Consider the following 12,482-nt stretch of genomic DNA (forward strand, 5'->3'; position numbering starts at 1 on the left):
ATTTTACATTTTTCAACTGTAAGTGTTTTATTACAATTATTTATTGTGTTTGGTAATGTTTTGGTTAAAAATGTGTGTCCAATCTTGGGTGGTCGGCACGTAACCCTATATTTTCAATAGGGCCTGTTGTTTATATTACACAATTTTGCATTGCACAAGGGTTTCTAGGAACACAACTATCGTGTTATACGAGGTCAGACTGTACTAAACAAATTAAGAACTGAAGAAACAATGAAAGAAAACTCAATGAGCTAACGCTCAGAATTTGTGGGGCAAAAGATTATCTTTTTAAATGGATCTTATTTCTGCAAATTTTGCATTTACCAAAAGAACAGGCTGCAGAGGAGACAGTATGGTCTCAACAAGTTTTGTACACTTCCAGAAGCACTTTCCAAAATTCTTTTAATTCGATGCAGTGTAGAGTTGTGTATGATATATGCAATTCTAAATCTTGGATATATCACCTTTGCATAGATTTTTTTAATATAAATTCATTACAGTTTCAAGCATTATATAAATGAATGACTTTAAATGCAGTGAAATATAACACTGCTCAAAACAATAAGTGAATATCTCAAGATCAATCTTATTCTGTAGCAAAACCGATGTTGTCATTCAACACTAATTTTGTTTCAACATTAAATATTTACCAATAGGATTACTATTAGTTACTGAAGGGAAAAAAGCAATGAAAAAGTAAACTTTATGAAAACCAGAGGTTTTCAAAGAAACATAAATGTAAGAAAGAAAAAAAAAATCAAATTTAAGCAAACTATTTCAAATTTAATGTTAATCTTTTCTCTGTACGATAATTATGACTAAATAAGTCCTAAATCTCGACATTTTTTAATTGAGCTTTTCCTATAAAGATGAAGATGTCAACTTTAAATTGTACCATTATAAGATTTATTTCAATAATTTATTTGCATTTTAAATCTTGATATTAATTTGTTATTTGTATTTTTGAACCATTTTTTACTTATTCACTGTTCATCATCATCATCATTAGCCATTTTTAATCCACTGCAGGATGAAGGCCTCTCCAACAACTTTCCAGTTCCTTCTGTTTTGTGCAATGGCCATCCATTTACTACCCACAAACTCTCATGAATTTCATCTGTCCATCTCCATCATTGTCTTCCAGATTTTCTTCTGGCTCCTCTTGGGTACCATTCTGTTATTTTCTTAGTCCATCTGTCATCATGTCTTCAAGTTGTGTGTCCTGCCCAAGACCATTTTAGTTCTTTAGTTTTGATAAGAATGTCCTTTACTTGAGTTTGCTGCTTAATCCATGTGTTTCTCTTCTTATCTAACAGTCTGATTCCCAATATAATTCATTCCATTCTTCGCCGTGTAGTTCTCAGCTTCTCTTCCATTCTTTTGGTGAGTGCCCAAGTTTCACTTGCATAAGTCATGGTGGGGAGTATACATTGGTTAATTATTTTACGTTTCAGACAAATTGGGATATTGCTCCTCAGTATGTGACTATATTTCCTGATTATTTTCTGATAAAGAGCCAAACATATTTGTTGTATTACAGAAAGGTACTATAACAAAGTTAACATTAAAATGATGTGTTACTATAAAGTTAGTAACTTTAAAACTGAACTGACACAGACCTGAGACAATAACATGGATTTACACCGATGAGCCAAAAGGTTCTGACCAGTAAGTCGTTATGCAAATCGAAGCAACTGCAGGTGAACTACAGTGTGTGCAAAGGTTGGGACATGGTTTAAAAAACACCTGATACTCAGCTCCGTTAATCAGTGTTACTCTTGTTCTTCAGATGGGAAAAGCAGCAGCCTTAAGCGAGTTTGATAAAGGCCAAATTGTAATGGCCAGAAGACTGGGTCAGAGCATATCTGAAACGGCACGGCTGGTAGGATACTCATGGTCAGCTGTAGTTAGTACATACTGAAAGTGGTCCAAGGAGGGGGAATCCACAAACCGCCGGTGAAGTGTTGGACAACGACGGCTCATAGATACTCGAGGTGAGTGAAGGCTCTCCCGGACGGTACGTGAAAACAAAAGGGCAACTGTGGCGCAACTCGCCAGAAATTTGAATGCTGGTGACAGGAGTAATGGGTCACAACACACAGTACATCGAACCCTGCTGAAAATGGGACTGCATAGCTGCAGACCACTCCGAGTGCCCATGCTACCCATGGTTCACCGGTGACAGTGCCTACAACGGGCATGGGAGCATTGAAACTGGGTTTTCTGTTGCAGCATGTGGACAGCCAGGAACATGTGCGTCATTTACCTGGTGAAGTAATGGCACCTGGATGCACCGTGGGCTGAAAACAAGCCAGATCTGCTGGTTACGTGTTGGTACCAGATACCACAAGACACATTTAGAAATCTTGTAGCGTCCATGCCTCGTCGGGTACGAGTTGTTTTGGCTGCACGTGGAGGACCAACATCATATTAGGTAGGTGGTCATAATGTTTTTGCTCATCAGTGTATGTTGCCCATTATTGGACGGCATAAAGTAGCATTAGCAAACGCACATGATGCAAAAAAGCAAGCTTATATAGCATGGGTTTTGAACAAATTCTGAACACACATAAAAAGTAGATTAGTCAAAATCTATGTTATTATTATTATGCACCCAACTGCATACGCTTATTACAAATCCACTGAACCACGTGACTACTCTTTTCGCCGCACAGCAGCTAGGCTTGTCTAGTGCACAGAGTACTACTCTGTGGTCTAGTGAAAATTCATGCAGCTATGTTGTGGAGAGCATAGTGTATGTGTCGAATTCTTATTTAGCTTACTTAATATTAATAACTAGACAGTACACTTATACGTTAATTTAATATCCCTTGATTTAAAATGAATACTAAGGAAAAGAGTAAAATGTATCATTTTCATCAAGAGCGGAACTAGAATACTTTTTCATAATGATTTGCAATGCTTCCATGGCTAGACTCAAAAAAGGAAATTTAGAAAGGCACTTCAACACACTCCATGTCGGGACCCCTTACCGCTTTACCGCTTTCAATATTTATTAACGATATTAATATCTTTATGGTAAATACCAATCGGATTTTCCGCCTAATAATGACCTTAGAAAAAATAAATTAAAAGAACTTAAATCCAGATTATTCGCGCAACAATTTCTTCGTGACACCTAATTTACAATCTAAAGCATTAACTGTAGCGTCATTTAAAGTGAGTCATCTCCTTGCAAAAAAATGCAAACTATTTTCTGATGGTAAATTCGTCAAAGACGCATTTTTAGAAATAACAGAATCTCTTTTTGAAAATTTTAAGAACAAAAATGAAATTAAAAGTGTTCTTCAAGATCTGCAATTATCTCGAAATACTGTGATGCGAAGCATCGAAAAAATGAGTGAAAATGTGAGCGAACAATTGCGTGCTCATATTGCTAGTGGTGTCCTTTTCTTTACAACTGGATGAATCTACAGACGTCAGTGATACAGTTCGATTGCTCGATTTTATTCGAATGGTTTGCGATGATTCTGCCACTAGAGAAGAACTGCTGGATATGGTTTCGTTAAAAGAAAGGACTAGAGGCCTTGATATATTTAACGCATTCAAAAATTTTATTGAAAAAATTAAATTACCACTATTTAAGCTTGTATCAATAACAACAGATGGAGCCAAAGCAATGACAGGGCATCTTAACAGATTCATCACATTGTGCCAAAAGGATGGTGAATTCCCAGATTTTTTGAGTTACCACTGTATCATCCACCAACAAGTGTTAGCCAACAAAAGATTAAATTCTAAGTGTTACGGACATAAGTGATCTGAATTTGGAATTACAGTCAGTCCTCTTATAACACGTGTTTACACTACACGAATTCGATCATACATGATTTATAAATAGGGGAACAATATCATATATAACACGAACCGAATTCGCTTATGCACGATTCGCCTTTGTGTTTACAAGAAATGGCAGTCGAATGTTGTTGTTATTTTAGTTTTTAGGAGCATTAGCAACTAAGGCCATATTGCTCCGAGATATGCGGTGGTCATTCCCTGACCTTTCCGCATCCTCCGTATTTGGTGGTGACGGGCTCGAACCCCGGTCTAATCAAGAAGCGTGTGCTACGCACTGCTGCTCCTTCCCACCTGGCTACGGAGGCGCCTGGCAGTCGAATGCAGAATCACCCCAACTGAACACAACACGATAGGAATGAAGAGAAGATTCTGAAAATGTATTTATGTTTTTTATATCAGTGAAGGGGAAACACATTTCACCATAATAGCGTAAAACCCACACAATTCCAGCTATCGGTATTATCGCAAATGCAATTAGATCGAGTTTACTACCAGTTTCTAACAGATTCCACTAGCAGAAATGCAGCTGGAAATTGTTTTTATTGTTTTATGATAGCAACCCCCAGAAATGTGCTTTAGTAAAATGTGAGCTAGTGAGGTGTTCATAGTGTCTCTGCCTTCGGCGTTGTTTATTCAGTTGCTACACGCGCGCAGATTTGTTTATGTGTATCAAGCGTGTCTCCTCATTTTGTAAAACCCACACAATTCCAGCTATCGGTATTATCGCAAATGCAATTAGATCGAGTTTACTACCAGTTTCTAACAGATTCCACTAGCAGAAATGGAGCTGGAAATTGTTTTTATTGTTTTATGATAGCAACCCCCAGAAATGTGCTTTAGTAAAATGTGAGCTAGTGAGGTGTTCATAGTGTCTCTGCCTTCGGCGTTGTTTATTCAGTTGCTACACGCGCGCAGCTTTGTTTATGTGTATCAAGCGTGTCTCCTCATTTTGTAATTGTGCTTTATTTCCTAAAAATGGGTTAAATACTTAAAAGGTGTGGAAAGGAAGTATTCTGGTGAAGACACTACAGATTCAGAGAGAAAAAGAAAAGCAATATCAATAAACAGAGGCGGACTGGATCAAAAATTCTTACCCGGGAAAATTTGTAGTGGCCTCATACTAGCGTTTATGGCCAAAATCACACCAGCCTCCGGCCCACCGGGGTTTCCCCGGTAAGGCTTATGGGCCAGCCCACCTCTGTCGATTTAGAAAATACAGTAAACCCCCGCTATTCGCGGTATCTGTATTCGCGGTTTCGCGTATTCGCGATCGCCGATGTAATATAAAATGAAACCTAAAAAATGTGAATTTTAAAGCGCCGTGAATATTTCCCCCCATAAAAAAACATGGCCGTGGCTAAAATTATCTTTCCCGGTAAAAACAGCGCTCAGTGGGTGGGGGGAGAGGGGTGACAAAATCGCGAGCGTGGATGTTTCTCGCTAATCCTTGTTCAGTATGTGTTATGCGCTTGTCATGGAAGGTTTCGTCGTTTGCTTTTAATTTATATGCTTATAAATTGAATAAATTTATCAATTGATTTGCTTACAAAAATGATAAATCTACTGTTTTGCAGTGTAAAACGGACTTTTTCGAGTGTGTTAACGGAAGAAAGTGACTTTATTGTGGACAAATTCTTTCTAACCCCTACAAAAATATGGCTACGAATAACAAGAGAAATGTGAAAATATCAAAGGTGATGACATTAGCGAATAAAATTGAGTTATTAGATAAAATTTCTAATGGTAAAAGTGTCTCCTCAGTGGCAAAACATTATAAAATCAATGAGTCAACGGTACGATCAATCAAGAAATCGGAAGGAAAAATCCGCCGTAGTGTCCGTGAAAAAGGTGCTAATTGCTTCAAAAATTTGCTCTGTAACTCGTGATGTTAAATTAGAAAAAATAGAAAAAGCTTTAAACATGTGGATAGAAGACCGAACTCAAAATAAAATTCCGTTAAGTTCACTCATCACTCGTGAAAAGGCAAAATTCCTTTATCAAGACTTTAGCGAAACTGGTGATAGCACTGGCGGGATAAGTTTATTTGCTAGCAAAGGCATATTACATTTAATATTAAATTGTATCTTATTTTCATTTCGATGCCATATGCTTGCATTTCACTATGTACTGTCTATGTACATAGTCATATTATGAAGGTACATATAATACATACATATACAAAATTTTAGACTAGTTTTTCTTATATATTTCATACTTTGGAACGGAACCCCTTTATTACTATGGGAGCCATAACTCAGTATTCGCGTTTTCGGTATTCGCGACATTTCTCAGGAACGTAACCCCCGCGAATAGCGGGGGTTTGCTGTATATAAAATTGTGAAACACTTTGAGCGAAATGAAAGACCATGTGATATTGCACATGCTACAAGCCTAAATGAGGTAACGCCGAGAATTACAAAAAATGCAGAGAAAATAAAAACAACTTTCATAGCAGGAACAACTCAAAGTGTAATTAAAATCTATTAGATTAAGACACAAAGAATTGGAAGAGATGAAACGGCTGTCATCTGTTTGGATAGAAAATCAAACAAAAAACAATTTTGCTTACGATAGAAGCAAAAGCAGTAGCAATGTTTCATTACATAATAGTCGTAATAAAATACCTAAGTATTTTATTACGATTATTTATTGTGTAAGGGCCTCTGCAGCCGAGTGGTCAGGAGCGGGAGTGCAGTAGCATACGCTCTTTGAGTAGACCGGGGTTCAAGCCCCTGACTGCTGAATACGGTCGATCTGCCAACCCACACTGGACCAGCGTGGCAGATTATGGTCCATTTCCCTCAGCATGAATTGTTGAGGAGGCTTCCATCCTGCAGTGGGTTGATAATGGCTGCACTTTACTTTACTTTTATTGTGTTTGGTAATGTTTTCATTACAAATGGGTGTTCAATCTTGGGTGATCAGTACCTTTTTCCCATAGGGCCTGTTGTTTATATTGCACGAGGGTTTCTAGGAACACAACTATTATGCTGCTATATGAGGACTTACTGTACAAGGAAAAAATAAAAATGTGGGTGGCATGATTAGTAATATTTCTGCATATAAATATCAATTTTTGGCAATGGCTAAGGATCTCAAAGAAAAAAAATTCTATCATTTTGCAAATATGCAAGTTCATTTAAAAAAAATATCCTGTTTTTGAATTTAATAGTGATAAATATGTTTCTAAAATTGAGGAAGTTGTGGATGACTTTGAAACAATTGAAGACATTGTTCAATATATTTCTTATCCATTTAATGTTGACTTACACACAAAACAAATTGAAAAAAAAAAAAAAAAAAAACGCTCAGATTTTTTACATGGAGAAAATATTACTTGAAAATGAAATTATTACATTGCGAAACAATATCTTCCTAAAAGCCAGATCATCAGAAAAAGATTTTTGGAAATATGTGTAACGAGAAAAGTACCCAAATGTAAAAAAATGCAGTGAACTTTTAAATTCCTGTTTTGGTTACACATCTCTATGTGATTCGGCCTTTCCATATTTGAAAAAAAAAAAAAAAAAAAAAAAGAAAGAAAGAAAAAAAAGACGGAGAATCGCTCTATTCTTACGGATTTGCATACAGAAGGTACGTTACGGTGCACCTTATCATAGTATATTCCTGATTTTGAAAGCTTAGCAGATGACATGAAGACAAAAACTCCGCATAAATTAAAAATTCAAATACGCATGAATTTAAAATAAGAATTCTGAATTGTATTTAAATTTAGAGACAACATTTTTCAATATGTATTGATTAATTTTTTAACCATGTGCAATGAAATTCTTGAGAGGGTAGATCACGGCACATTTTGAAGAAAAAAAGTAGATCGCATCACACATTAAGTTGGCCACCCATTATATAGCATCAGCCAAAAAAAAAAAAAAAAACCCAAATCTTCTAATTTCACCCATCCACTCACTCCAAATTTGTCTAGTTCTGCCTTGAATCTATTTAAGCTATCAACTTCTATGACAGACGGAAGTTTTTTTCCAGCAATCAACCACAGGCTGGCTAGAGACAAACTTCCGCACATCTATCCTACAACTGTCTTTCCTAAATTTGAATTTATGCCCTCTCAGGCAATTATTCTAAGAAAGAGGAAGAATCCCATCAGCATTGAGCATGCTCTGGATATCGCCTCGCAGGTGTTAGTCTCCAGACACTGTAATTTGCAAAACTTAAGCCTTTCTTCGTAAGAGCAACCCTTTGTTCCGTTCACTAATCTTGTTGCCCATCTCTGTACTCGTTCCAACAGCTCTACATCCTTCTTAAAATGAGGCCTCCAGACCTGTATACAGTACTCAAGGTGTGGCCTAACCGCTGCCTTATACAAGGGGATGACCACCTCCTTGTCCCTGCTAGAAGAATTCCTGTATATCACTGACAAGACACCATGAGCTACTCTTGCAGACCATCTGCACTGCTCAGAAAACTTCATATCTGCCTGCACAATTATCCCCAGGTCCTTTTTGTGCTCTACCACTGTCAGTGTAGTCCCACACAGTTGATACGTTAATCTGAGGTTACTGCTTCACATATGCAGTACTTTACATTTGTCAATGTTAAACTTCATTTGCCACCTCTCAGCCCATCTGCTCAACTTTTCTGGATCCTGTTGCAGCAGTGTACTGTCATTAGTATCATTAACAACCCTGGCAAACTTTGTATCGTCTGCAAACTTGGACATTAAACCTGATATACCATCATCAATATCATTAATAAATACAGAAAACAACAATGGACCCGACACTGAACCCTGAGGGACTCCACTAATAACATTAGCCCGCAAAGAGCAGTGTCCACATTGATTACTACTCTCTGTCTTCTCCCACTCAACCATCCCTTTATCCATAGCAGCAATTTGCCTCCAATGCCACACTGCTTCAATTTGTGCAGCAGTCTTCCAGGTGTAACAGCATCAAAAGCCTTTCTAAGATCCAAATAATGATATCAAAGTTATTCCCTTCATCCACTTCCTTTGTGACCACATCATAATATCCAATCAAATTGGTGAGACAAGACTTCCCCGTTACATAACCATGCTGTGTCCGAGCTATAACTGAAGTCTTGTCTAGATGATCCTGCAGTGCTTCTTTAACCAGTGCTTCCATTCATTTCCCTTGGACAGAAGTTAAAAGGTAAAGGTAAAGTGCAGCCATTATCAACCCACTGCAGGATGGAAGCCTCCTCAACAATTCATGTTGAGGGAAATGGACCATAATCTGCCACGCTGGTCCAGTGCGGGTTGGCAGATCGACCGTATTCAGCAGTCAGGGGCTTGAACCCCAGTCTACTCAAAGAGCGTGTGCTACTGCACTCCCGCTCCTGCCCACTCAGCTAGAAGTTAAAGAAATTAAACTAAAGTCATACAATACAAATTCATACAACAAAACGAAGACATAGACATGCTCAAATTTTTCAGGGTTTGACAGCCAGGCCCTATTTCATTGAATGCTGCTGTATGCAAACACTAACTCTTACTCATCAGATATCATTTACAGTGATTGATAAACCTACCAAAATCTTAATTAATTTCTTCTAAACCAAAAATTATGCAACAAAAACTGGGGCATTTATCTCAATAGGCCTAATGTATCCCATTGGTTAATGTAGAAATACAGTGGTACATGCATTTGAATTCACTATGATTCAATTTCACATGACCACCAAATTTAATGATAATATTCATGTAAAATAAAAGGGGCTAGGGGTTACTTCACAAGGTTATACATTCTTTTTTATAAATTTTGGTGAATACTTAATAAAAATACTTTTTAAATAGCTCCAAAAAATTTTCATCAATTCCACTGATGATATCAAAATCATCAGAATCTTGCTTTATCTGATTGATGGGACCATAATTTCATTTTCATCAGCAATCATAAGGTTGATGAATTTCTTCTGTAACTCATTCAGTTCCTTCATTTGTTAATTTCTCAACTACTTTTAAAGTGAAGTTTTAATTTATTTCAACTATATAACCTTTTTATTTGATTCCAGATCATCTCAATTGGGTTAAGTTGGCAAAGATGAGAAGGTGGGTGCAGAAGAGCACGTCCAGCTGACGATACAACTGTATCGATACAATAATAATCAAACATTTGATATGCTCTACCTTTAATAGTAATTCCGACTTTTGTCATTTTAAGATTACAAGCTTCTTCTTTACCATTCAATCATTCTTGGATTTTTTTTTTTTTTTTTTTTTTTTTTTGTTTGGTTCAGGGTTGTGCTGGAAGCTTCTCAAATTTTGTAGAATGATTAAGGATATTATTCAGTAGTACACACTATTAGTTTTGATGTTTAGTAGTAGGCAGTTCCTAAACAATTTTTCAAAACAACTGCTATCCATTTCCTTGGGGAGGGGATGCCTATAGATTTTTTGGCTTGAAAAATTACAAGAGCACCTTTGACAAAAACCATCTCAACTGCCTGCACATATAATGATCAGTCTTCTCCCTTTACCATTTGGTCTCCTTTTAGTCCTACTAGCAGCCATGAGAGAAATGTGAAATTCCGCTTGTAGTGTAGCCAGCACTTTCCTATATCTCACTCAGGTAATAAATGTTTTTTCCTAGTTTAAATAGTTACACAAAATGCTTACTGTAGGTGTGGTCAAAAATGTTGATCCAAGTACAGTTTATGTTGATGCTATCACTGAAGCAATTTGAATGAAAACAGTCTTTGAACCACTGCTACTGCTACTGCTATCTGTCTGAACCAAGAATACATTAGAATCATTGGTTTGGACTGATGTCAGCAATGCATCTTCTGTCAAAGATTGTTACTCATGAAATTATGCTGGCAGTTTCCCATGGTCATATGTAATTATATACAATCATATGTTATTATTTAATTATAATTAACAACAATAGCCAAAGCAAAATCAGCAGCCAGTGAAGCATAAGACAGAGTAATTTCTAGTTTGTTTTTTTTTTAATTAAAATTTTCAAAATCTATAGAATTTTTTTTTTTTTTTATGTTTTATTTATGAGGTTTTAAGCATAATATCAAAGCTGTCATGTAATATATGGAAACAGTCTTGAAGTCACATATGTATAAAAATTATGCAATATTATTTCATTCTTTAAAATGTATCAAATAAACATATTTGAAACAAACAATATCTGTTTATCCTTATTTCTCATGTTACATTAAAAATAATGTACTTAAAAATAAGTTGATAAATTGAAAGCTCCATACTGTGCATCCATATAAGCTCTGCAATTGGTCATACATCCACATTTCAACTCTTAAGCGCTTTTTTATTAAACTCATTTGATGCTGTCCATATTTTGCAGTTAGATATTTTTTCTTTCTTTCATGGATCTCTTCTGTGTCAGGATCAAAATTAACATGCAACATGGACTTTGGTGGACTACGACCAGCTTGCATTGCTTTCATTCCAGAAGTTGCTGAAGCTGGTTTAGCAGAAAATGCTGCAGGTAGACTACACTCCATCTAAAAATAATACACTGAGTTAACTTTTTTTTTCTAGAAATCAAATAAGAAAATACAATATTTCAATGACAGTAATAATAATACTATTAATAAATGTGATAAGAAAATACAATATTTCAATGATAGTAATAATAATACTATTAATAAATGTGATAAGAAAATACAATATTTAAATAATGTGTAAATATAAATCAAAAAATCATAAAAGGATTCTGTAAAATGGCAGCTCATGAGAGAGAGAGAGAGAGAGAGAGAGAGAGAGAGAGAGAGAGAGAGAGAGAGAGAGAGAGAGAGAGACAATAAATTCTCAATCAAACAAACAAAAAAAAAAAAAAAAAAAATACAGAGTATTATCATTAAGATTAAAACTATGATGTAGTTGTGTATAACATCTCAACAATGAGATGTATAACAATGCCTTATTCTCATTCTTTCATAGCTTGAGTTTTCATAGCCCTTAATCTTTATTAGAACATTATGATTAAACTACACTAAACACTTTTTACCACTTGAAAGGAGTGCTGCAACAAGTTATACTTGAGAGGTGCTACTGCTATCCTTACTAAGCCAAAAATAATAATAAAAATAAAATAAATAGAAACTTTTCTTTTAGGAAAAAGTAGGTCTTGAAAGTGAAACCTAAATCTCTTTATAATTGTGTCTTTGTGCCAACATTAATATAATATATGCAGAAGATGCTTGTTTTAAACAAACTGAAAAATAGTAGCACTAAATAAAATCAAGATGGCAGAAAGATTCATACTGCTGACAATAATAAGAGCACATATAGCCACTTCAACTGACGCAATGGGAGTTAAAAGCGGTAAAGTCCCAGATGACCTATTAATTACTTATTTTTTTATTAATATTTGTGGTGGCAAAATGATGTAAGGAAGCAAGGTGACATAGCACTGGGGAAAAAAAACAAAAAACCTCATTTATCCATCCTTACTAATAATTTGTTTTATCCTCTTTTAAATGTATTCAAACTATCCACTTCCACATCACCAAACAGAAATGTGTTCCAACAATCAATTACTCTCAGGCTAAAAGCAAATTTTTACACTGTTGCAACCATCCTTTTCCAATTTATAAATATCTTCTGTCATCTGAGAAATAATAAGGATGCCATCAGCATTTAGTTTATTTACTTAACCCACTTAAAGCCTCAAAACATTTGTTCAAGGCTTTAA

At 35.7% G+C, this 12,482-nt stretch overlaps 1 protein-coding gene across 2 annotated transcripts in view; it reads right to left on the reverse strand.

Moving 5' to 3' along the window:
- LOC150084838 (protein phosphatase 1 regulatory subunit 14C) overlaps nt 1-12,482 on the reverse strand; it is a 138,307-nt gene that overhangs the window by 25,155 nt on the left and 100,670 nt on the right. For both annotated transcript variants that reach the window (XM_090375581.1, XM_090375580.1), the window contains one exon: nt 11,032-11,289. In XM_090375581.1, coding sequence (XP_090231707.1) covers nt 11,032-11,289 — 258 coding nt within the window. The remainder of the gene's footprint in view (nt 1-11,031; nt 11,290-12,482) is intronic.

This window comes from Mastigoproctus giganteus, chromosome 6 (genome assembly GCF_048544385.1).
Source record: "Mastigoproctus giganteus isolate SK-2022 chromosome 6, ASM4854438v1, whole genome shotgun sequence".
Lineage (NCBI taxonomy): Eukaryota > Metazoa > Arthropoda > Arachnida > Uropygi > Thelyphonidae > Mastigoproctus > Mastigoproctus giganteus.